This window comes from Anolis carolinensis, chromosome 2 (genome assembly GCF_035594765.1).
Source record: "Anolis carolinensis isolate JA03-04 chromosome 2, rAnoCar3.1.pri, whole genome shotgun sequence".
In the NCBI taxonomy this organism is placed as follows: domain Eukaryota; kingdom Metazoa; phylum Chordata; class Lepidosauria; order Squamata; family Dactyloidae; genus Anolis; species Anolis carolinensis.
In genome coordinates this window covers 24,051,904-24,074,444 of record NC_085842.1, presented here as the reverse complement: position 1 = coordinate 24,074,444, position 22,541 = coordinate 24,051,904, and the positions used below count along the sequence as shown (strand labels likewise).

General features: G+C 39.1%; 1 protein-coding gene and 1 long non-coding RNA gene across 2 annotated transcripts in view; one reads left to right on the top strand and one right to left on the bottom strand.

Moving 5' to 3' along the window:
* LOC100562673 (zinc finger protein 721) overlaps positions 1–22,461 on the top strand; it is a 40,788-nt gene extending 18,327 nt beyond the window's left edge. Inside the window, exon 10 of the mRNA XM_062973679.1 lies at positions 20,960–22,461. Coding sequence (XP_062829749.1) covers positions 20,960–21,922 — 963 coding nt within the window. The 3' untranslated portion in view covers positions 21,923–22,461. The remainder of the gene's footprint in view (positions 1–20,959) is intronic.
* On the bottom strand, positions 7,292–20,972 carry LOC134297071 (uncharacterized). Its single transcript, XR_010003795.1, has 3 exons — positions 20,200–20,972; positions 8,668–8,874; positions 7,292–8,195 (listed from the first exon to the last, which is right to left on the bottom strand). It is a non-coding gene; the product is annotated as an uncharacterized LOC134297071 (long non-coding RNA).
* Positions 22,462–22,541: the final 80 nt, after the last annotated feature.

The following is a 22,541-nucleotide window of genomic DNA, read 5'->3' as shown; positions in this document are numbered from 1 at the left end:
TTTCTAAAAGTTTGCATCTTTTGTTTCACCAGAGATCTACGTAGGAGAGTAACCACTCATGTAATCATAATATGAGAAGACTTTGGACTATCAAAATATCCCCACAGTTGCCAGAAATGTAGGAAATAAATTCTTTATTAGACAAGAGAACTTAGTTATCTTCCAGAGACTCACCCAAAAGAGAAATCTTGACTGCAGAAAATGTGAACGTTACAGAGGGACTCATGTAGGAGCTACTCAGACAGGTTTCTATCCCTCCATGCATGGGTTGAATTGTCTATTTCTGCTTCTGACATCACTGTGGCAGAAGAATCAACAAGGCGGGTTCTGCAAAATTCTGCTCCGGGCCCTGTGGTGTTCAGTATTTTTAGAAATGACTTAGATGATGGAATAGAGAGTAAGATTAACAGTGTTTCAAACAATATCAGGTTTGGGAAGGAGGCAAGGGGATGGATGGATAGATGGACCTCATCCCTCATAAAACAATCAGAATTCAAAATAATTGTGACAGAATACAGAACTGGACCAAAACTGCAGAAATAATAATCAACACAAATAAGTACTGTGGCATATCAGAGTTTGGCACAAGAAGTCAGGTGCACAAATATAATTTGTTTAGCACCTGGCTTGATACCAGTTTCAAGCTTCTGGAGTCATAGTACCACAAAACAAATATGAATGAATAGTATGAAATAAACTAAACAGAAAGAAATCAGTGTAAATTATATCCTGCATCAAAAGTAATACAGTGTTTGGATCAAGGGAAATGACTACCACTCCATATTGCTTTGGCTCACCATCACTGAAAATATTATTTCTAGTTCTCTACATCACCGTTTCAAAGACATCAACAAGTGCATAGCTTCTTTATGTAAGAAAAGGCAATGAGATGAAATGAGAGCTTTAAATATCTGAAGAGTCTGTTGCCATTTGTAGAGGGCTGTACCCAAACCACTGAATTCAAATTACAAGAAAGGAGACTGATTAAACATCTGGAAGCTGTGGGGTGTCTAAGAGGTAATGGTCAGTGGAAGATAGTGTTTGAAGGTGTTTGATTAGAGCACATGTGGTCACATATTAAAGATGCTTTCGCTGCAGATTCTTGCAGTAGCAAGTGGTTGATCTAGATGGGAGGTCCATTCCATTTTTATAGATTTGCACATTTGGATGGGATCTGCACATTTTATATAATCCCATCCTCCTGCCACTGCAAGGAAACCATGGTTTAGAACAATGGTTCTCAACCTGTGGGTCCCCAGGTGTTTTGGCCTACAACTCAATTATGTATGTTTTTCATGTATACTCTTAATTTTATTGTAATTTTTAATCTTGATGGATTTTTAAATCTGATGTAAACTGTTTTTTGATGTATATGTTTATATTGTAAGCCGCCCTGAGTCCCCTGATGGGTGAGAAGGGTGGGGTAGAAGTGATGTAATAAATAATAAAAAAAATAAAACTGCCAGAAATTCAAGTCAGTTTACCAGGCATTCCCCCCAGGCAGGAAGCAGCCAGGTTTTGAAACTGCAAGGCCATTAAATGCTAATCAAGGTGGCCCATTGCAACATTCACACTTGCCTCAAGCAGACAAGAGTTCTTTCTCCCACCCTGGACATTCCACAGATATATAAACCCCACTTGTCTAGTTTCCAACAGACCCCACAACTTCTGTGGATGCCTGCCATAGATGTGCGTGAAGCGTCAGGAAAGAATGCTTCTGGAACATGGCCATACAGCCCAGAAAACTCACAGCAACCCAGTTTACCAGCTGTTAGGATTTCTGGGAGTTGAATGCCAAAACATCTGGGGACCCACAGGTTGAGAACCACTGGTTTACAACATCCTTAACAGACTACCATTTTAAAAGTGTAATTAAAATTAAATGTTATTAAACTGTTTATGACCCATTCTATCTTGTGGGATCTCAGTACTGTGTGGATGGAAAGCACAAGCCTCAAGTCCCGGGTTTCAGGAAAAGGTGCGCTTTAAATTATAGTGACTTTAAAAACCCAATTGAAACACTATTTTTTTAAAAAAAAGTTGAAATAGCAGCATATTCCACTTTTGAACAGCACTTACTGTGAGGAAATTCTTCCTAATATTTCAGTGGAATCTCTTTTCCTGTAATTTGAATCTATTCCTCTGTGTGCTAGTCTCTAGAGTAGCAGCAAACAAGCTTCTCCCCTCAATATGCCACCTGGAGTAAAAGAAAAGAAAGCTGAGTTGGTGAAACTTCTGCCTTGGTTGCACCTTCTCTTAGCAGAAGTCTCATGCACAGGCTGGCAGGGCACCAAATAACCAAACCACTAAGGCCTGTGGAAAGAAACCTGGAAAGGCTTAGAGCAAATCCCTTAGGAATGAAGGAAGGAATTTATCTCGCCCCATTTCTTCTCTGAATTACTAGAAACTCCACAACTATGAAAGAAACCATGGAATGTTTAGGTGTTGGAGGATTAAGATTAATGGAGAGGAAGTATTTCGCCTTCAGTGTCATAAATAATGTTGTCCTGCCCAACCTTTTGCCACACCACTGATGGATGTGCCTAAAGTCCAGATATTTCAGCATTGTATTTCCAACATGAGCCAGCCAGATGCAAACAGGGTGGGGAAGGAGCAGCCTTTACTTGTTTTTTCTTCCAAGGTCCTGCAGGTTGGGATTCAGCAGTGTCCCAAGTTCATTCTTCAGTTCTAGTTTATAAAAGTTAATGCAACAAAGAGTTCAGTGGAATATGGAATTAAAATGTTTTGTATCATGGAATTGGTGAAACATCCCTTTAGAAATCAATATTGTATTGGATACCAGTTTGTCTTTTTAGGGTGGAGAAACTGGCTAGTTCAGCTAATTATTGGTGGTGTAATGTAAAAAAATAACATCCTACCAACTCTGACACACTACATCACTGAATGTGAAAGATCCACTTGGCTTTGTTGATGCTTGGGAAAGAAACTACCTTGGGAGAACAAGGGCTTGCTAGGGAAGGCTATTCACAAATTGTGCCTGATATTGCTGCACTGGTGTCAGTCAAAACTGGCAATAATGACTGGAGCACAGGTAGGCAACTTTGAAAGGCTAGAGGGTCCCATTGTGACTCAAAGGGGAATTAGGGAGGCCAGAATCCCCCAGTATAAATTCCAGCAAAAAGAAAAGAAATCCCCCGATGTTATCTCGGATGTACAGCCAGCTCTCCACATTTGCTGATGTTAGGGGCATAGGTCTCCTGAAAAGTGAAGAAGTACAAATAAAGAAATTTCTATGTTTTTTTAAACTGAGAGAGCACATTCCTTGGAAAATAACTAGGTCTTCCAATGCAACTCTCATTGCACACTAACCAGAGACTTCCATTGGAAAACCTAGAGCAGAGCTTTCCAAGGACTCTTTTTAGACCTGCATTATTTCACAACACAGTAATTCAGTTTTACTAGCAAACTAAATTCCTTATAAGAGATAGGGACATATACATACATAGCAATAATGAAATGTATGGGGACACATATCTCATGAAAACCTTTCATTTATAATTTTTTAAAATATATGATTGGTAAGGCAATGCATTTCCAAGATTTTTGTCATTTAAAAGAAACAATATGTAAATATGTGCAAGAATATTTAAAATCTACATATTACAGTTGACACGCTAAGGTGTCATGGCACATAGTTTGGAAAGATCTGACTTCGAGATTCCTAGAGAAGTGACTGGAGGAAGTTGACCATAGAAGTGTGAATAATCAAATCCCACAAAGTCAAAACCACAAACACAGAGACAGTTGTATTCCTGTCATGTTTTTGGCCTTCTTGGACCATTTTCGGTGCAAAGTCTTTTTAACAACAAAAACTGGATGGAAGTTATTTTCTGTCTCAAAAAATGCCTAAAATTCCTAGGCATAAATTAGTTGTACTGGCTTTGTTTAGGACCAGTCTTTGTCACTAGTTTGTGCTCATGTACCCTTGATATCAGGGCTGGGCGGAAATGTAGGCCATATATGGCAACGTAACCCTCATGTAATTAAAATAAAACACACTAGATTGTCCCTCAGATCCCCTAGAAAAGTATGGGTGGGCTATTTTGCTGTGCTTTCAGGTGCCTGGGCCATGTGAATGAATTGTCGCCAGTGTTGTCTGGCTTTATGGGGGCTGTATATAATGCTTGTGTTAGCACAGACTCTTAGCATGTGGCCCTTCCTTTCCTTTCAACTGTTAACAGTGAAGTGCTTGTTATTATGTGTGTTCCCCCGTCCCATCCCTCATTTTATAAATGTCCTTATCACCCTCCATTTATTTTGTATTGTTAAGGTAATAAAACACATATAAGAGGCAAATGTGCTCACTTGAGGAAATGCCTGACTAAAGGTTTTTGAGTGGTCTAATGGGGAGTCATTGAATGGCTGTTTTCAGGTACAGCGGGTTTTTGGTTTGATGGGGTTGATTCAAGGCTTCTTCCTGGATCAAAAAGATATTGCTCATATCTCTATTAAAAATGGCAGAAGGGCAGAGGCATTGGTGAGACTTGGTTCCCAAATGTGCTGCAAAGCATACCTCCTTCGGGTTCTCCTTTGGGTAACCCATCAGATACCCATTTCTGCCATCAAGACAGAATTGGGCAGCTAATGGGTTCTGAAGAGGCAAAGAGGCCCAAATAATGCACACCTGACAACTAGGGCTTGCCATCAACCCCCTTTGCGGCTGCTCTATTCCATTTTTAATAGGGTCTTAAAAGCCTTGCATTCATAGGTTTTATGCCGGCTTGGTGAGATCCTGAAGTGTCTGTCATTGGTTTATCACTGAATAGTAGCCCCCAGTGGCACAATGGATTAAACCCTTTGCCAAGAGGACTGCTGACCGGAAGGTCAGTGGTTCAAATCTGAGGAGCAGGGTGAGCTCCCATCTGTCAGCTCCAGCTTCTGATGCAGAGACATGAGAGAAGCCTCCCACAGGATAGTAAAAACATCAAACATTCAGGCAATCCCTGGGCAATATCCTTGCAGATGACCAAATCTCTCACACCAGAAGCGACTTGCAGTTTCTCAAGTCGGTCCTGACGGGGGAAAAAAACCTAAATAGTAAAGTTAGGCTGGTCCAGGACCTCGTCTTTCCCATTGCTATTTCTGATGTGAAAGTTGGACAGAGAAAAAATCTTATTTGGAAGACAATCATCTTGAAATGGCTGAAAGAGAGTTCTACAGATACCATGAATTGCTAAAAAGACCAATAAATAGGTCCTAGAGCAGTGGTTCTCAACCTGCGGTCCCCAGATGTTTTTGGCCTACAACTCCCAGAAATCCCAGCCAGTTTACCAGCTGTTAGGATATCTGGGAGCTGAATGCCAAAAACACCTGGGGACCCAGGTTGAGAACCACTGTCCTAGAGCAAATCAAACTTGAACTCTCCTTTGAAACCAAGATGACTTAACTGAGACTGTAGTGCTTTGACCATATCATGAGAAGAAAGGACTCGTTAGAAAAGACAAGAATGCTTGATAAAGTGAAGGGCAGAAGGAAAAGAGGAAGATTGTATTCCAGATGGATAGACTCAACCTAGAAAGGCACAGTCCAAGTCTATAAGTCCTGAGCAGGGCTGTTGAAGAGATTTGGAGGTCTCGCATTCATGGGGTCACCATGCAAGTCAGTCAAAGCCAACTTGATGGAAATTAACGAGAGAGCTCAAATAAGGTTGTGGAACAAGAAAGTAGGTCACTATATATTCAGATCACTTTCTCGTAGTCTTTCAGAAATAACTGGAGAAAGGAGGACAGAAAAAACCATGGAGAGCAAGAGGTGACCTTATAATTAGACAAATCTATTTATTTTAAAGTGAGATTAATGGTTATTTTTCAGCTAGTTACACATGCCAATTTTAATATTGAGGGGCGAAAATATTGCAGGAATTATGAGCAACAGAGTGTAGTGTTTTGAGCATTGAATTATGACTCAAGGGTTCAAATTCCCACTCAGCCATGGAAACCCACTGTGAGCTTGGGAAGTTTCATTCTCTCAGCCTCAGGAAGACAAAAGGCAATCATCTTCTGAAGAAGATGCCAGGAAAAACCCTGTGATAGGTTTGTCGTAAGTCAGAAATGTCTTGAAAACACGCGGCAACAATACTCAAGCACAGCTTTTGCCCTGAGGAGTAGAAAAAAGGATATTGTCTCAGATCTGTCAGGTTATCAGATCTATCCCCAAAAGCTTGTTCTGTGAAACTATCAGAATATCAGCATTTCACAGTTCAATTAATGCCAAAGAGGTTTTTATTTGTTAGGTGGCATCTCAACAGCCTATAATACGAAAAGTCATATTGTTGGAATAAATTTATTTTCTGATGCTCTAGAGATTAAGACTTGGGAGCAGTGGGTACAAACCTCAGAAAAAGAGATTACACCAGAATATTATGAAGAATTTCTGGTGGTAAGAGCTGTTCAGCAGTGGAATATGATGCCCAGGAGAATGGTGGAGTCTCTAGTGGTTTCAAAAGAGACTGGATCACAATCTGTCGGGAATGCTTTAACTGGGCATTCCTGAATGGCAGAATGTAGTTGTACTGGTCAGCTCTTGGTGTTTTATCCAACTCAATGATTTTAGGCACAATGAATGGTCTTTTCAGTCTGAACACCTGCCTCTTCCAAACCTTGGGCTCCCCACTGACACCTTCAATTAGACCCCCAAAAGCAACACTGCAGAGGAGTCTCAGGATGGCCACAACCTGTAATTTTCATATTTCCCCACCCCCCTATTGGTTTGAGTATTGGACTTTAGAGGCCAAGATTTAAATCCCAGTTTGGCCATGGAAACCCCGTTTGACTTTGGGCGAGTCACACACTCAGCAACAGAAAGTGCCACGAGTTGGGAATGATTTGAATGGACACAACAATGACAGCAAGGCTTGCTTGAGAAGGAACACCTGAAATCAGAAAAACTGTGTTGTGGGCATGTGAGTTGCTGCAATTTACTCAGCTCTAATCATCAGGAAAATAATGTTATGCCTGCCTGCAAATGGCCCGTGCTTTTTTTCTTCTGGGGATTTCTTAAGTACTCTTTGTTCAAAAACGTTTCTGTGAGTTTAAAAGGAATATTAAACTCACCCTTCGTTTTAACAGCATGCCCTCCAAATGTCCTAGTCTGGCAATAACAACCCCAATTAATCTCTTGCCCTACTTTTCCTGCTGCTTTTAAAATGTCCCAGTTTCTCTCTCTGCGTCCTTCGGTTGGCACAAACTAAGTGGAGAGATTTAGCTCAGCATGAAAGAGAAGAGAAAAGAAGATATAACCAGGAGAACTGATCCTCTTGCGAGATAGTATACATATTTAACTGTTTTATTAAACAGTTGGAAACATCAGAATCTTGGAATGAACAAGAACAATTAATTTGAACCTGAGAAAAAGAAACTTTTTTTTTCTTATGCCGAATCCCTTTCATTTTGACTCTGCTGTGTAGAAATCAATTCTGCCTTTTAAAAAGAGCCAGCGTAGTTTAATGGACTAAGGCTCTAGAGTTCAGGGTTCAAATAAAGCCATGAGAAGTCACACTCTCTCAGCTTCAGAAGAAGTCTCATCTCCAAGTGATCTCATCAGGTTTTTTTTAATCATATCAGAAGGGAAACCGAGGGTCCAGTTGTTATGTATTTAGAAATACAAAGTAAAAAACTTGGCATTATACTAAATGTCCTTTGACCAGAATCTGGCCACCTGGAGTGCCTCTGGTGTGGCTGTGAGAAGGTCCTCCATTGTGCATGTGGCAGGGATCAGGGTGCATTGTGATAGGTGATCTATTTCTTAAGGTTGGCTTTGCATCTCTTGGTGCCAGAGCTCAGCCTGTTCAACGCCTTCCAAGTCGTCCAGTCTTCTGTGTGCGCAGGAGGGAGTCTCTCATCTGGTCTCAGCCATGGGCTGAGATTCCGGGTTTTAGCCTGCCTCTTTAGGACTCTCATTTATTTATTTCCCACATTTATATCCCGCCCTTCTCACCCAAAGGGACTCAGGGCAGCGTACACAATTGACAACAATTTGATGCCTACACATAATTAAAACATAGCAATGAAAATCCAATTATAACAATTAAAACAATATAAAAATATAAAACATATGGTTAAAAATCGGTTCATCCAAAAGTATTAACTAAACAAACTTAACAGGACTAACCTGACACTTGTCCCCTAGATAGTACTGTCTCCCAGCAAACATCAAGTAGTCCATTTTTTGAAGTTCTACAACAGAAGAAAACAAAGGAAGCATTTTCCATACCAGCCCTTTTCTGACAATATTTTGCACTAGTAAAAGAATAGTAGATATGTTAACACCAAGGAAATAAACTAAGTAGCCCGGGGCTGTGGTGCAGACGGGAGAGCAAGCCAGTGCAATTAACTGCAATGAATCACTGACCAGGAGGTCATAAGTTCGAGGCCCGCTCGGAGCTATGTTGTTTGTCTTTGTCCTGTGTTAAAAAGGCATTGAATGTTTGCCTAATATGTGTAATGTGATCCGCCCTGAGTCCCCTTCGGGGTGAGAAGGGCAGAATATAAATGCTGTAAATAAAATAAATAAATAAAATAAACGTATTATGTCATTACTTAAGCATTCACTCAATGCATATCCCAGCTTTCTCCTTGTACAGAATGCAAGATGGGTGTTTATATATCTTTAATGTGCAAAAGTATTCTTCCATACAGATTGAGATACCTTTCCTATTAATCCAACCAAACATCAGACTTGATGTTGCGATAGATCTCAGGGTCCAATGCTTTCAGCACTTTGTAAGGAAAGGGCATCTTGGGGTTTCCGGAGGCTTTGCCTTGCAATTTTTCTCCAGCTAGTTGGCGGGCTCAAATCCTTCCCAATCATCGGGTCTCTTTTCTGGAGAACTTCGGAAGCTTCTCTCAGGAACACCTGAAATTAGAAAAACTTGCTGAGATGTTCCTGCAAGTATCTCTGTAGATCTTAGAAAACTGTTTCTTGATTTAAGCCATTGCCGTGCTGGCTGATATCCGAAAAGGGGACGTGCTGGAGATATCATTGCCTTGGTCCTTTCATTATTGGCTGCTACTTCCCAGCAAATGTCAGGTGGTGCAATATCTCATTAGGTACATGCATGGAATTACAAATATTCAACAATCAAAACACTTCTGTTTCAAAGCATTTCAGATAAGGTATACTCAACCTGTATATTTAGGGCAATCAGAGCTTGAAATACAAAACAGCAGAAGATATACACAAAGTTCAATATTTAAACATGGTTTAAAAGAGTCTCAACTATTGCGCTCATGGAAACGTCTCTGTATTGCATGAGATGTACAGAATCAATTTGTAGGAACACTGTTAATTTTTTTTGAATATATTACAAAATAGTCCTCAAAGTGCAGGACCTCATTCAAACCACAAGAGGCTTATACCTTCAAACCATCCCAATTTGGCAGTGACAGTCCCAATTCATCTTTTATTCATCTTTTGTCCTTCCACGTTTTCAGCTGTTTGTAAAATGTCTCATCCTCACTTTCCTGCTTTGCCTTCGGCTTACTTTTGTGCATACAAGCTGAGATTTGGAAACCGTCTACTTATTCGTGAATCTCACAATGGGTAAATGCTCCCATTGTTGTTGTGAAAAAGTAATAACACATGCCAACCTTTTGCATAGTTGAGTCAAAGATTTGCCCTTAATCTGCTTAGTCCATTTGTCCATCTCAGCTATTTCACAGATCTTCACCAGCCATTCTTACATTTCTTCCATCTCTAAGCATATCATGTTTTTGCTGCAATTATCTTATATCACATTGTCTAAATGATCATTCAGCATTTCCAAGAAGCAAAACTTAGGTCTCATCATAAATTTAATCTCAATATTTTCCAGCATCAAACATATTTGAGTCCAACATTTCTGGGCTTTTACACATATAATACAAAATGTCCCAACATTGTGCTCAAACTTCCAACATTGGTTAGAGATACCCAGTAAAAACACTTCCAAATTAAACTGCCAGGGCTCTAAATTGAGGGCAGTTTGGTCCTCACACGCCGCAGGGATGTAGTTCAGGATTAAGCGAACAGGAATCTTCGTTCTTTTATTTCAGGAGCTCAGCAGCAGCTGCCTTGAGCTTTTGCATGGAGGGGAGTGGGGATTTCAGAATTGGCTTTTTCAGGCCCCATGCTGTTCTTCATCGCTCCCTGACATAGCCGATTCAGCGCTAAATGTGGAACGGGAAAGTAGGTCACCGAAGCTTTGCCAGAACACTTTTTCTAAATTAGTCTCCCAGAAATAATGGAGAGAAAGGGGGACGGATACAGAGCATAAATGGCTGAACACATAGCAAGACCAAATTATGGTGGTTATCTTGTTATGTGTTGTGTGGTGGAAGCTCCGTCTTTGGAGACTTTGAAACAGAGGCTGGATGGCCATCTGTCAGGGGTACTTTTTTGTGCTTTTCCTGCATGGCAGATTGGCTCATGTGGTCTCTTCTAATCCTGTAATTATATTTTTATAAGATTAGTGGCCATCATTACAGCTAACAACACATTCCAATTTATAAATTGTGGAAACTAAAAAAAAAATAGGAAAAAAGAATACTTTGATTGGATATTCCTTCCTGACAGAATGGGGTTGGACTGGATGGTCTTTGGGGTCTCCTCCAGCTACAAGTTACATGTTACAAGTTCCACTCAGTGCACTTTGCCCAGCTCATTTTATGTTTTTATTGCTGTGTTTTTCATGTGTTTTATAATGATCGTGATTTTTAATGCCTTTTAAATTTACTTGTGTGTTTTGTAAAACCATATATATTGTATGCTGGTTTTATATCTGTAAGCCGCCCCGAGTCCCTCTGGGGAGATGGAGGCGGGGTACGAAAATAAAATTATTATTATTATTATTATTATTATTATTATTATTATTATTATTATTATTATTATTATCTATGTGATTCCATGTGTAAACCCGGCAGAGGATCTTTGAGACATCGGCATCAAAACTTTGGCAAACTCTGAAGGAGGAGGAGACAATAGTAGAACACTTTTGGTTTGTATTTTACCATAAAAACCCTACAATCCATTATGCAACAAGAGGCGATACCAAAAGATAAAGCATTCAAGCACTTACTATGGCAGTTGTCATGCATCTGAACTGTAGAATGAAGGTGTTCAAGATTAGGGGGTGCTGTGGCTTTTAACTTTGACATGGTTTAATAGTTTTTAACTGGGATTTTTTTTAATACTGTTAATATTTAATCCTGGGATCCCCCAGTGGTGCAGTAGATTAAACCATTGAGCTGCTGAACTTGCTGACTGAAAGTTTGGAGGTTCGATTCCGGGGTGCCAGGTGAGCTTTCACTGTTAACCTCAGCTTTTGCCAATCTAGTGGTTCGAAAACATGCAAATGTGAGTAGATCAATAGGTACACTCCGGCTGGAAGGTAACGGTGCTCCATGCAGTCACACCAGCTACATGACCTTGGAGGCGTCTATGGACAACGCCGGCTCTTCAGCTTAAAAATGGAGATGAGCACCAACCCCCAGAGTTGGACACGACTAGACTTAATATCAATGGAGAAATGTTACCTTTTATATTTAATCCTGTTTTAATATTTGCATATTTTAAAATTTAAAATGGTATGCTGATGCTTTTATATTCAGCTTTGAGTCTCCTGCAGGGGTATTAATACTACTACAGTAGAGTCTCACTTATCCAACATAAACGGGCTGGCAGAATGTTGGATAAGCGAATATGTTGGATAATAAGGAGGGATTAAGGAAAAGCCTATTAAACATCAAATTTGGTTATGATTTTACAAATTAAGCATCAAAAACATCATGTTATACAACAAATTTGACAGAAAAAGTAGTTCAATACGCAGTAATGCTATGTAGTAATTACTGTATTTACGAATTTAGCACTAAAATATCATGATGTATTGAAAACATTGACTACAAAAATGTGTTGGATAATCCAGAACATTGGATAAGTGAATGTTGGATAAGTGAGACTACTGTACTACTACTACCACTATTGCTACTACTACTAATAATAATAACAACAATAACAATAATAGGATTAATGCAGCTTGGTACCACTTTAATTTCCATGGCTCAATACTGTGGAATCCTGGAAGTTGTAGTTCTACAAGGACTTTAACCTTCTCTACGGAATTATAGTGGCTAAACTGGTGCCAAACTGCATTAATTCTTCAGTGTCGATGCACCCTAAGTGAGAAGCTACTTCTCAGTTTGCTGCAACTGAAATAAAAGTTAGTACAAAGCAGGGAGGGAATGGGAAGAGGAAAAAATAAGAGGATCATTTTAGAAGCTGTTGGAAAAGTGGGACAACGGGGGATTAATTGGGACTGTCATTGCCAAATCAGGACAGTTGGAAGGTATGAGGATTTGGCTCACAGGGAGGGAGATCGTTATTTTAAACAGCTCCCCTCTCTGCAGCACTCTGCCAATCGCCCATTTATTCAGGCAAAGATGGGATGGGGCCAAAAACTTGGTATGGCATTAATGCCTTGATGGGAAGGAGTTGGCAAAGAAAGCTCCAGGGGTAAGAACTGGGATGGAAAAACTGCTGGAGGGGGAAGCAGTGGAGCAATGATCAGGACTGGAGAGGAATTGGAGAACCCTAGAGTTGGAAGAGACCCCAAAGGCCATTCATTCCTACCCCCTTCTGCCATGCAGGGAAACACTATCAAAGCACTCCCGACAGATGGCTGTCCAGCCTCTTTTTTAAAACTTCCAAAAAAAGAGATTCCACCACGCTCCCAGGCATTGTCCACTGCCATTTAATACTGTTTATATTTAATTCTGTTTTAATGTTTGTATGTTTGTATATTTTAAATGGCTTTATATTAAGCAGCTTTGAGCCCATTTTGGGAGAGTTAAAGCAGGGTATAAATAAATATGTTGTTGTTGTTGTTGTTGTTAATATTATTATTATTGACACAACAACACAGCAAACAAGATAGATATGCTGGATTTCGTATCACAAAATCACAAGTCGAACACTTCCCAAGTGTCTAGGACTGTGTGATGTATTTCCGGATGATGCGTGCAGATCCCAGTAGGGTGGCCTTTTGAAGTTGGCAGATCGTAATTTTGTCAGTGTTTATTGTTTCCAAATGCCGGCTGAGATCTTTTGGAATGGCAGCCAGTGTGCCAATTACCACCGGGACCACCTGCATTGGTTTATGCCAGAGTCTTTGCAGTTCGATTATTATTATTATTATTATTATGAACTCCTACACCCATTACAGTATGTAACAAAATTTGAAAAATGTTATGTTCCCATTCACAATCCCATTTCTTTGACAATTTAATTTGCAATTTACTATGCAATTCAACCCCTCTTCTCTTTAGTCCTGGGGGAACTAAGAGGTGGGAATGTAGAAGTGGATCATATATGCTTTTATTGTGGGAAAGGTAAGTGCCCATCATTCATGTCTAAATAAAGATCTTACTGCTTGCTAAACATTTGAATGGCTAATATTTGAATGGCTAGACTTTTGCCTGGATGTATTTGGTGATTTGAATATAGTAGATTCTTAACACAAAGCAGTTGTAGTTGTCAGTCATTCTGAATTTTTTAATCTGGGGCAGACGTGGGCTTATTTTCATGTACAAGGTTCATGTACAAGGACGAATGGTTCAAGTATTTTATATTGTACTAGCTGTGCCCGGCCACGCGTTGCTGTGGCAAAGTGGTGTGGTATTGGTTAAAAATTGTTGTGTAATTTTTATTTGACGTTATTTGTATTTTTTAATTAATTTTATTGTAAGTTATCTTTTTATTTATTATATTTTATTATTTTCTTGTTTTATTTTTTAGTTATTTTCTGTTATTATAGTATTTTATTGTATTAATTTTTTAGTGTTTTTAATTATTTTTAGTGTTTTTTATTATTTTTCATTGGGTTTCTAGGAGACCAAGTTGGAGGAGCTTAGCCTTCTAACTGGCAGCAATTGGATAAAAGCAATTATTCCTCTCCCTCTAATTAGGACTTTATTTTTCTTTTCTTTTTGTTGTATCAACCTAGAGGCATGGATGATGGGTTGTGTTGTCAAATTTCGAGGTTGGGGGGCCTGTAGTTTTGTTGTTTTGTGGGTTGCCGTGATGCCATCACTCTTTTATATATATAGATTGTTTTAAATCTATTTATTGTACTTCGTTAAATTAGCTAACTGTTTTAATTGCTTATGTTTTATCTTTTTGTATTGTGTATTGGCATTGAATTTTGCCAGATTGTGAGCCGCCCTGAGTCCCTTCAGGTGAGAAGGGCGGGATAGAAATGATGGAAATAAATATTATTAATAATAATTATTTTCCTCTTTCTTTTGGTTAGTATTATAAAAATAAAATTATTTGAAAGTACATTGTGCTGAACCAAAACCACTTTGGAAGATTTAGAGATTCCTGGAGAGCTGTTCTTGCTAGATTCTCCAATATAATTAAAGTTGACCATAGGATCACACAGGAGGACCCAGAGAACAATGCGCAAAGGGATGACTTTGCAGGTTTCTTCTCTCCAAAGCGGTGTTTTATGTCATTCAACAGGTTTTAAATTGTTTTATTATTGTACTGGTTTTAATTATCTATTTTTAATGAGTCCCATTTTTTTCTATTTCAATGTTTCTATACCTCAGGTTCAAACTTATATATTGTACAGTTTTGTTAGTGGCTTTGGCCCTCCTTGAAAGGGAGAAACCAGGATACAAAGGAGAACCATACAAGGAGAGGTAGGTTATTATTATTATTATTATTATTATTATTATTGTTATTATTCCTATTCCTATTCCTATTTGTTGTTGTTATTCCTATTTCTATTATTGCTATAAATATGCAGTTCTGGTTTTAAACCATTCCCTTCCCCAATCTATGGATGCATCTACACTGTTTAAATCAAATCCACATAAAATTATCATCAGGTTATGTATATATGAATATGTATTCAATGATTCCAAAATTTTATTTATTTATTTCAGACATTTATATTTATCCGTCTCACCCGACTCACAACTCAGGACAGCTTCATGATCGGCAACTATTCGTTGCCAAGAAACATAATATTTAAAACAATTATGATCAAAACAAATTAAAACATTAATTAAAGACATCGATGTAAAAAAGCACAATTCAAGTCAAAATCCAAACCACTTACTTTCCTTAGCATTTCTAAGAAGCGGTAACTTGTAATATTAGCATATTTTGATCTGGGAAAAGGAATTATTATTATTGTTTATTTATACTCTGCTTTTTCTCTCTACAAAGCAATGCGAAAAGGGATGACCTCACAGGTTTCTTCTCATTTTTAATAAGTCCCATATAATAAGTCCTATAATAATAACCATATTATTGTATTGGTTTTGAGTATGCATTTTAATAAGTCCCATATAATATATCCCATAATAATAACAACAACCATATTATTGTATTGTTTTGATTATACATTTTTAATAAGTCCCATATAATAAGTCCTATAATAATAATCATATTATTGTATTGGTTTTGATTATGCATTTTAATAAGTCCCATATAATATATCCCATAATTATAACAACCATATTATTGTATTGGTTTTGATTATGCATTTTAATAAGTCCCATATAATATATCCCATAATAATAATAACCATGTTATTGTATTGGTTTTGATTATGCATTTTAATAAGTCCCATATAATATATCCCATAATAATAATAACCATGTTATTGTATTGGTTTTAATTATGCATTTTAATAAGTCCCATATAATAAGTCCTATAATAATAACCATATTATTGTATTGGTTTTGATTATGCATTTCTAATAAGTCCCATATAATAAGTCCTATAATAACAACCATATTATTGTATTGGTTTTAATTATGCATTTTAATAAGTCCCATATAATAAGTCCTATAATAATAACCATATTATTGCATTGGTTTTGATTATGCATTTCTAATAAATCCCATATAATAAGTCCTATAATAATAACCATATTATTGTATTGGTTTTGATTATGCATTTTTAATAAGTCCCATATAATAAGTCCTATAATAATAACCATATTATTGCATTGGTTTTGATTATGCATTTTTAATAAGTCCCATATAATATATCCCATAATAATAACAACCATATTATTGTATTGGTTTTGATTATTATATTGCTATAAATAAGCCGTTCTGGTTTAACATCATTCCCCTTCTCAGCCTCTGGATGCATTACACTGTAGGATTAATGTAGTTTGATTCCATGGCTCAATGCTATGAGGCAATGGGAGTTATAGTTTTACAAGGTTTTTAGCCTTTTCTGCTATGGAGCTTCCCCAGACTACAGCTCTCAAGATTCCATAGCATTGTGCCATGGCAATTAAAAATGCTATCAAACTGTGTAGAGAGTTGCATCCTTTGGGATATTATCAATAGAATTCTGTCACTCTGCTGCAGAAAAGAGCTGTCTGTGTGACGTCACTGGCCCGGGCTGGCTTCAGTCACGTGACGGGTTCCAGGCAAAACAAGTAGATAGAAGGAAAGCGGTGCAGCCTTGAAAAGGGTTCTCCCAGCCCAGAATAAAGGAGGGTAAAAAGCAAGGATCCTGGGTAGGAGGAACTTCTTGAAGGTAAGAACTGTTTGGCAGTGAAATATGCTATCTGGGAGACGAGTTTGAGCCTCCTTCTCTGGGAGGTTTTTAAGCAGAGGCTGGATGGCCATCTGTTGGGAGGGCTTTGATTGTGTTTTCCTGCATGTTGAATGGTTTGCATGGGATTTTGCATATCCCCAGCATTTCAAGGATGAATGGGACACAATTTGGGCAAACGATGTGTATAGGAGAGTAGCAATGACAAATGAGAAAGGACAGAGGAACTAAGAGTTTGATTTTTGCCAGATTCTCTAACTAAGGGTGCATCTACACTGTAGAATAAATGCAGTGTTATCCCACTTTAATTGCCATGACTCAATGCTATGGAATCATAGGCGTTGTAGTTTGTTTTGCAAGGTAAAAGACCTTGCAAAACTACAATTCCCACGAACCCATAGCACTGAGACAGTGTAGTTAAAGTGGTGCCAAAACTGCATTCATTCAACACTGTAGATGCACCCAATGACTCAGGGTGTATCTACATTATAGAATTAATGCAGTTTTATGCCACTTTAACTGCCATGTCTCAGTGTCATGTAGTTTTGCAAGGTCTTTAGCCTTCTCTGTCAAAGAGTGCTGGTGCCCTACCAAACTACAACTCCCTTCATTTCATAACATTGAGCCTTGGCAATTAAAGTGGGGGATAAAACTGCATTAATTTCACAGTGAAGATGCATTTCAGAGTAAGATCATGTTATTTATTCATATTGTGAACCACCCCGAGTCCCTCAGGAGATGGGGTGGGATACCAATAAAGATTATTATTTTATTATGACACAGCAAACAAGATAGATATGCTGGATTTCTTATCTATCTTGTTTGCTGTGTCATAATAATAATAATAATCTTTCAACTTATTATTATTATTATTATTATTATTATTGTTTTATTATGACACAGCAAACAAGATAGATATGCTGGATTTCATATCACAAAATCACAAGTCGAACACTTGCCAAGTGTCTAGGACTGTGTGATGTATTTTCGGATGATGCGCGCAGAACCCAGCAGGGTGGCCTTTTGCAATTGGCAGATCGTAATTTTGTCAATGTCTATTGTTTCCAAATGCCGGCTGAGATCTTTTGGCACGGCACCCAATGTGCCCATCACCACCAGGACCACCTGCACTGGTTTCTGCCAGAGTCTTTGAAGTTCAATCTTGAGGTCCTGATAGCGACTGAGTTTTTCCTGTTGTTGTTGTTGTTGTTATTATTATTATTATTATTATTATTAGTAGGATCAAGGATTTAGGTCCATGACCAATGACAATGAATATAGTAGAGAGGTCCAGTAGAACAGGGTGCATCTACACTACAGAATTAATGCAGTCTGACACCACTTTTAACTGCTATGGCTCAATGTTATGGACTCCTGGGACCTGCTATTTGTTGAAGCACCACCACACTTTGTCCAAGAAGGCTAAAGACCTTTTAAAACTACAAATCCCAGTTAAAAACCAACATGAACCATTATTTTTATAGAAATGTAAATTTCAATTAGTGCAGGTATAAAAGTAACTCTTTTGATTGGTTTCGCCTTTTATGCTAAATCACACTTCATATTTCTGATATGTGTCACTTTTCATGTTGTTTCCCTTTTCAGGGTCTCGATTCAGAATGAACAAGTGAAAAAGGAAGAAAAGAGCAATGGCTCAAGCAGCTCAGGTAAGAGGTTATCAGGAGCCAGCGATGTTTGTTTTTTATGGTCATCGAAAATACCTAATAGAAGATTGTTGTGAGTTTTCCGGGATGTATGGCCATGTTCCAGAAGCATTCTCTCCTGCCGTTTTGCCCATATCTATGGCAGGCATCCTCAGAGGTTGTGAGGTCTGTTGGAAACTAGGCAAGTGGGGTTTATATATCTGTGGAAGGTCCAGGGTGGGAAATAATGTCATGCACACAGCATATTATTTGAGAACACAGAAATGGTGGTCCACTCTAACAACCACTATGTCAGACTTGAAATCCAAAAGCATGTGGACAATTTCAACAGAAACAGAACCATGAAAATGAACAAAATCTGGCTACCAGTATTTAAAAAAACTCTTAAAATCAGGACAGTAAATAAAGAACAACACTCAAAAACAGGGGAATTCCAGACAGGAAACAATCAGGACCATCAAACACCTCCCAACAAAGGATTCTCCTAGGCAGGAAGTAATCAGGCTTTGAAGCTGCAAGGCTATTCAGTGCTAATTAAGCTGGTCAGTTGCAACATTCACACTTCCCTCAAGCAGACAAGATTTCTTTCTCCCATCCTGGACATTATTCCACAGATGTAAGAGTATAAACCCCACTTGCCTAGTTTCCAACAAACCTCACAACCTCTGAGGATGCCTGCCACAGATGTGGGCGAAACGCCAGGAGAGAATGCTTCTGGAACATGGCCATACAGCCCAGAAAACTCACAGCAACCCAGTGATTCCGGCCATGAAAGCCTTCGACAACACACCTAATAGAAGTGTAATAGCTTTTTAAAAAATGTATTCCAGACAAACTCAAAACAAGGTTGTATTGCTTGACTTGGATAAAAGATTAGTTAACACTGAAGAGCTTTAATCCATAATTCCTTTGAGGGAAAAAATGTTGCTACATGGTAATTACAGGCAGAGCACTAACACGGTGGGACAAGGACAGCACTCAAAGATGTGTTTTCACCATTGCCTTTGGATCTGCCCCAGCTCTCTTAACGCCAGACCATGTTTCTTCCTTTCCATATCATTCTAAGCACGCCTTTTTTTCTGAATGCAGGAACCGGTGACCTTTGAGGATGTGGCTGTGCATTTCACCAAAGAAGAGTGGGACCTGCTGGATCCAAAGCAAAGAGTTTTGCATAGGGACGTCATGCTGGAAAACTATGAGAATGTGTCCATTCCTGGTAAGGCTTCATCTGAATCCATTGTCTTTCAGCTGGGCTCCCCTGGGTCTTATAGACTCTTGATACACATATTGAAGTCCTATGTCATAACATACCATATATATTGGAGTATATAAGTTGACTTCATGTATTAGTGGAGGACACATTTTGGGTCCAAAATTCTGGCGAAGTGTGTTAAAGCACTGAACTTGCAGACCGAAAGGTTGCAGGTTCAAATCCCGGGAGCGGAGTGAGCGCCCGCTGTTAGCTCCAGCTTCTGCCAACCTAGCAGTTCGAAAACATGCCATTGTGAGTAGATCAATAGGTACTGCTCCTGCGGAAAGGTAATGGCGCTCCATGCAGTCATGCTGGCCACATGATCTTGGAGGTGTCTACGGACAACACTGGCTCTTCGGCTTAGAAATGGAGATGAGCACCAACCCCCTGAGTCAGACATGACTGGACTTAACGTCAGGATAAACCTTTACCTTTACTATGGATAAGGGAAAGGACTAGTTGTCCTCGCTGCCTCCACGACTTTTTCAAACCACATGACAAGCACCCAAGTTCTCAATTTTTCTCTACTTTTTGTTCTTCTGCTGTGAACATGGAGGGAGACAAGATGTCTGTTCTGAGTTGTTTAGTTAGATGTCATAGCTAGACACTATTATCTTTCTTATCTGGTTATGTAGTTCTTTGAAAATATCTTTTTATAAATTTTAAGTTATTAAGTTATTATTATTAACAGCAGAAACTTACCCTGCTCCCTGGATTCAAACTGCCGACCTTTTGGTCAGCAAGTTCATCAGCTTAGTGGTTTAACCCAGTGCGCCACCGCAGGCTCCCATCTTCAAGGCTATTCCAACACTATTTAAAAACAGAAATTGAATAGCATCACTGCACTTGCAGCCTAAAAGACTATAATGTACATCTTTTACTGGTATTTATAAAGAAGGCACATACGGTAGTGTTTCCTCTGCTTATGCTGGTGACTCTTCAAAATGTATTTAAGCTGCTTTGATTCTTCTTTGGAAGAAATAAAGCAGGATATAAATTATTATCACTACTACTATTATTACTTTTTGCTCTCCAATGTTTGTGTTTCATTCTTTCTGCTTTTGTGCTTTTCTCCCCTGAAGATAACTGGAAAAAACTAAAGGTTTGCATGAAGTGTGGGAGATGTTTTATATACACACCAAGTCCTTCCAGACACAGTGGAACCCAGGAAGAAATGGAATGTGAATGTGAATGTTTTCCTCAAAAGATGTTGGTTACACTTCATGCTACAAACAAAAACTTGGGATATGAAGTGTCAGGAAAATATTTTTCTGTCCCATTCACAAATATGAGCCAAGAGCAATTTGATATAGGAGAGAAATCACAGCTTGCCTGCTACCAGAGATTCCACACAGGAGACAAACCATACAAATGCCAGGAGTGTGGGAAATGTTTTGCTCAGAAGTCGCACCTTATGAGGCATCAGAAGCTACATACAAGAGAGGAGACATTCACATGTCAGGAGTGTGGAAAATGCTTTGCTTCTAAGTCAGATGTTGTGAGACATCAGAGAGTCCATACGGGTGAGAAACCATACAAATGCGAGGAATGCCGCAAGTGTTTTGCTCACAAAACCGATCTCGTGCGACACCAGGGGATCCACACAGGAGAGAAACCATACCAGTGCCAGGACTGTGGAAAATGTTTTGCTCGCAACACCCAGCTTGTAACCCACCAGCGGGTCCACACAGGAGAGAAGCCATACCGATGCCAGGAGTGTGCGAAATGTTTTGCTTACAGGACAGATTTTGTGCTCCACCAACGGGTCCACACAGGAGAGAAACCATATATATGCGAGGAATGTGGAAAGGGCTATTCCCGTAAGGCACTTCTTGTGGCACATCGGAGAATTCACACAGGAGAGGAACCATACAAGTGTGAAGAGTGTGGGAAACGCTTTGCTTTTAAGTCGGATTTTGTGAGACACCAGAGAGTCCACACAGGAGAGAAACCATACAAATGTGAGGAATGCCAGAAGTGTTTTGCTCACAAGACAGATCTCACACATCATCAGGGGATCCACACAGGGGAGAAACCACACCAATGCCAGGACTGTGGAAAATGTTTTGCTCGCAAGACACACCTTGTAACCCACCAGCGGGTCCACACAGGCGAGAAGCCATACCGATGCCAGGAGTGTGCAAAATGTTTTGCTTACAGGACAGATTTTGTGATCCACCAAAGGGTCCACACAGGAGAGAAACCGTACAAATGCGAGGAATGTGGAAAGGGCTTTTCCCGCAAGGCACTTCTTGTGGCACATCAAAGAATTCACACAGGAGAGAAACCATTCAAATGTGAAGAGTGTGGGAAATCTTTTTCTTGCAAGTCAAGTTTGGTGAAACACGAGAGAGTCCACATTGGTGGGTCTCCTCACAAAAGTGTGAACTGTGGTGAATTGTTTCTCGTTCACTGCTTGCAGTAAATTAGAGAGCCTGCATTGGGTTATTAGATTTTGGGAGCCTGCTAAACACTCCATCACCAATTATTATTATTATTATTATTATTATTATTATTATTATTATTATTATTATTGACACAACAACATTGTATGACACAGCAAACAAGATAGATATGCTGGATTTCGTATCACAAAATCACAAGTTGAACCCTTCCCCAAGTATCTAGAACTGTGTGATGTATTTTTGGATGATGCGCACAGATCCCAGTAGGGTGGCCTTTTGCAGTTGGCAGATCGTAATTTTGTCAATGTCTATTGTTTCCAAATGCCGGCTGAGATCTTTTGGCGCAGCACCCAAGGCGCCGATCACCACCAGGGCCACCTGTACTGGTTTCTGCCGGAGTCTGTTAGGAATTGTGGGAGTTGAAGTCCAAAACACCTGGAGGGCCAAAGTTTGCACATATCTGCTCTACAAGGAGCACCTTGTATGTTTAACCTAGAGAAAAAAGGTTTAAGAAGTGACATGATTAAAAATTTGAAATTAAATATTTTAACTGTCCAAATTCTGACGAGTTATCTTCTGATTTTGTATTTTCTTATGTACACTTTAGAAAATATTAAATGTGTGTGTGTGTGTGATGTT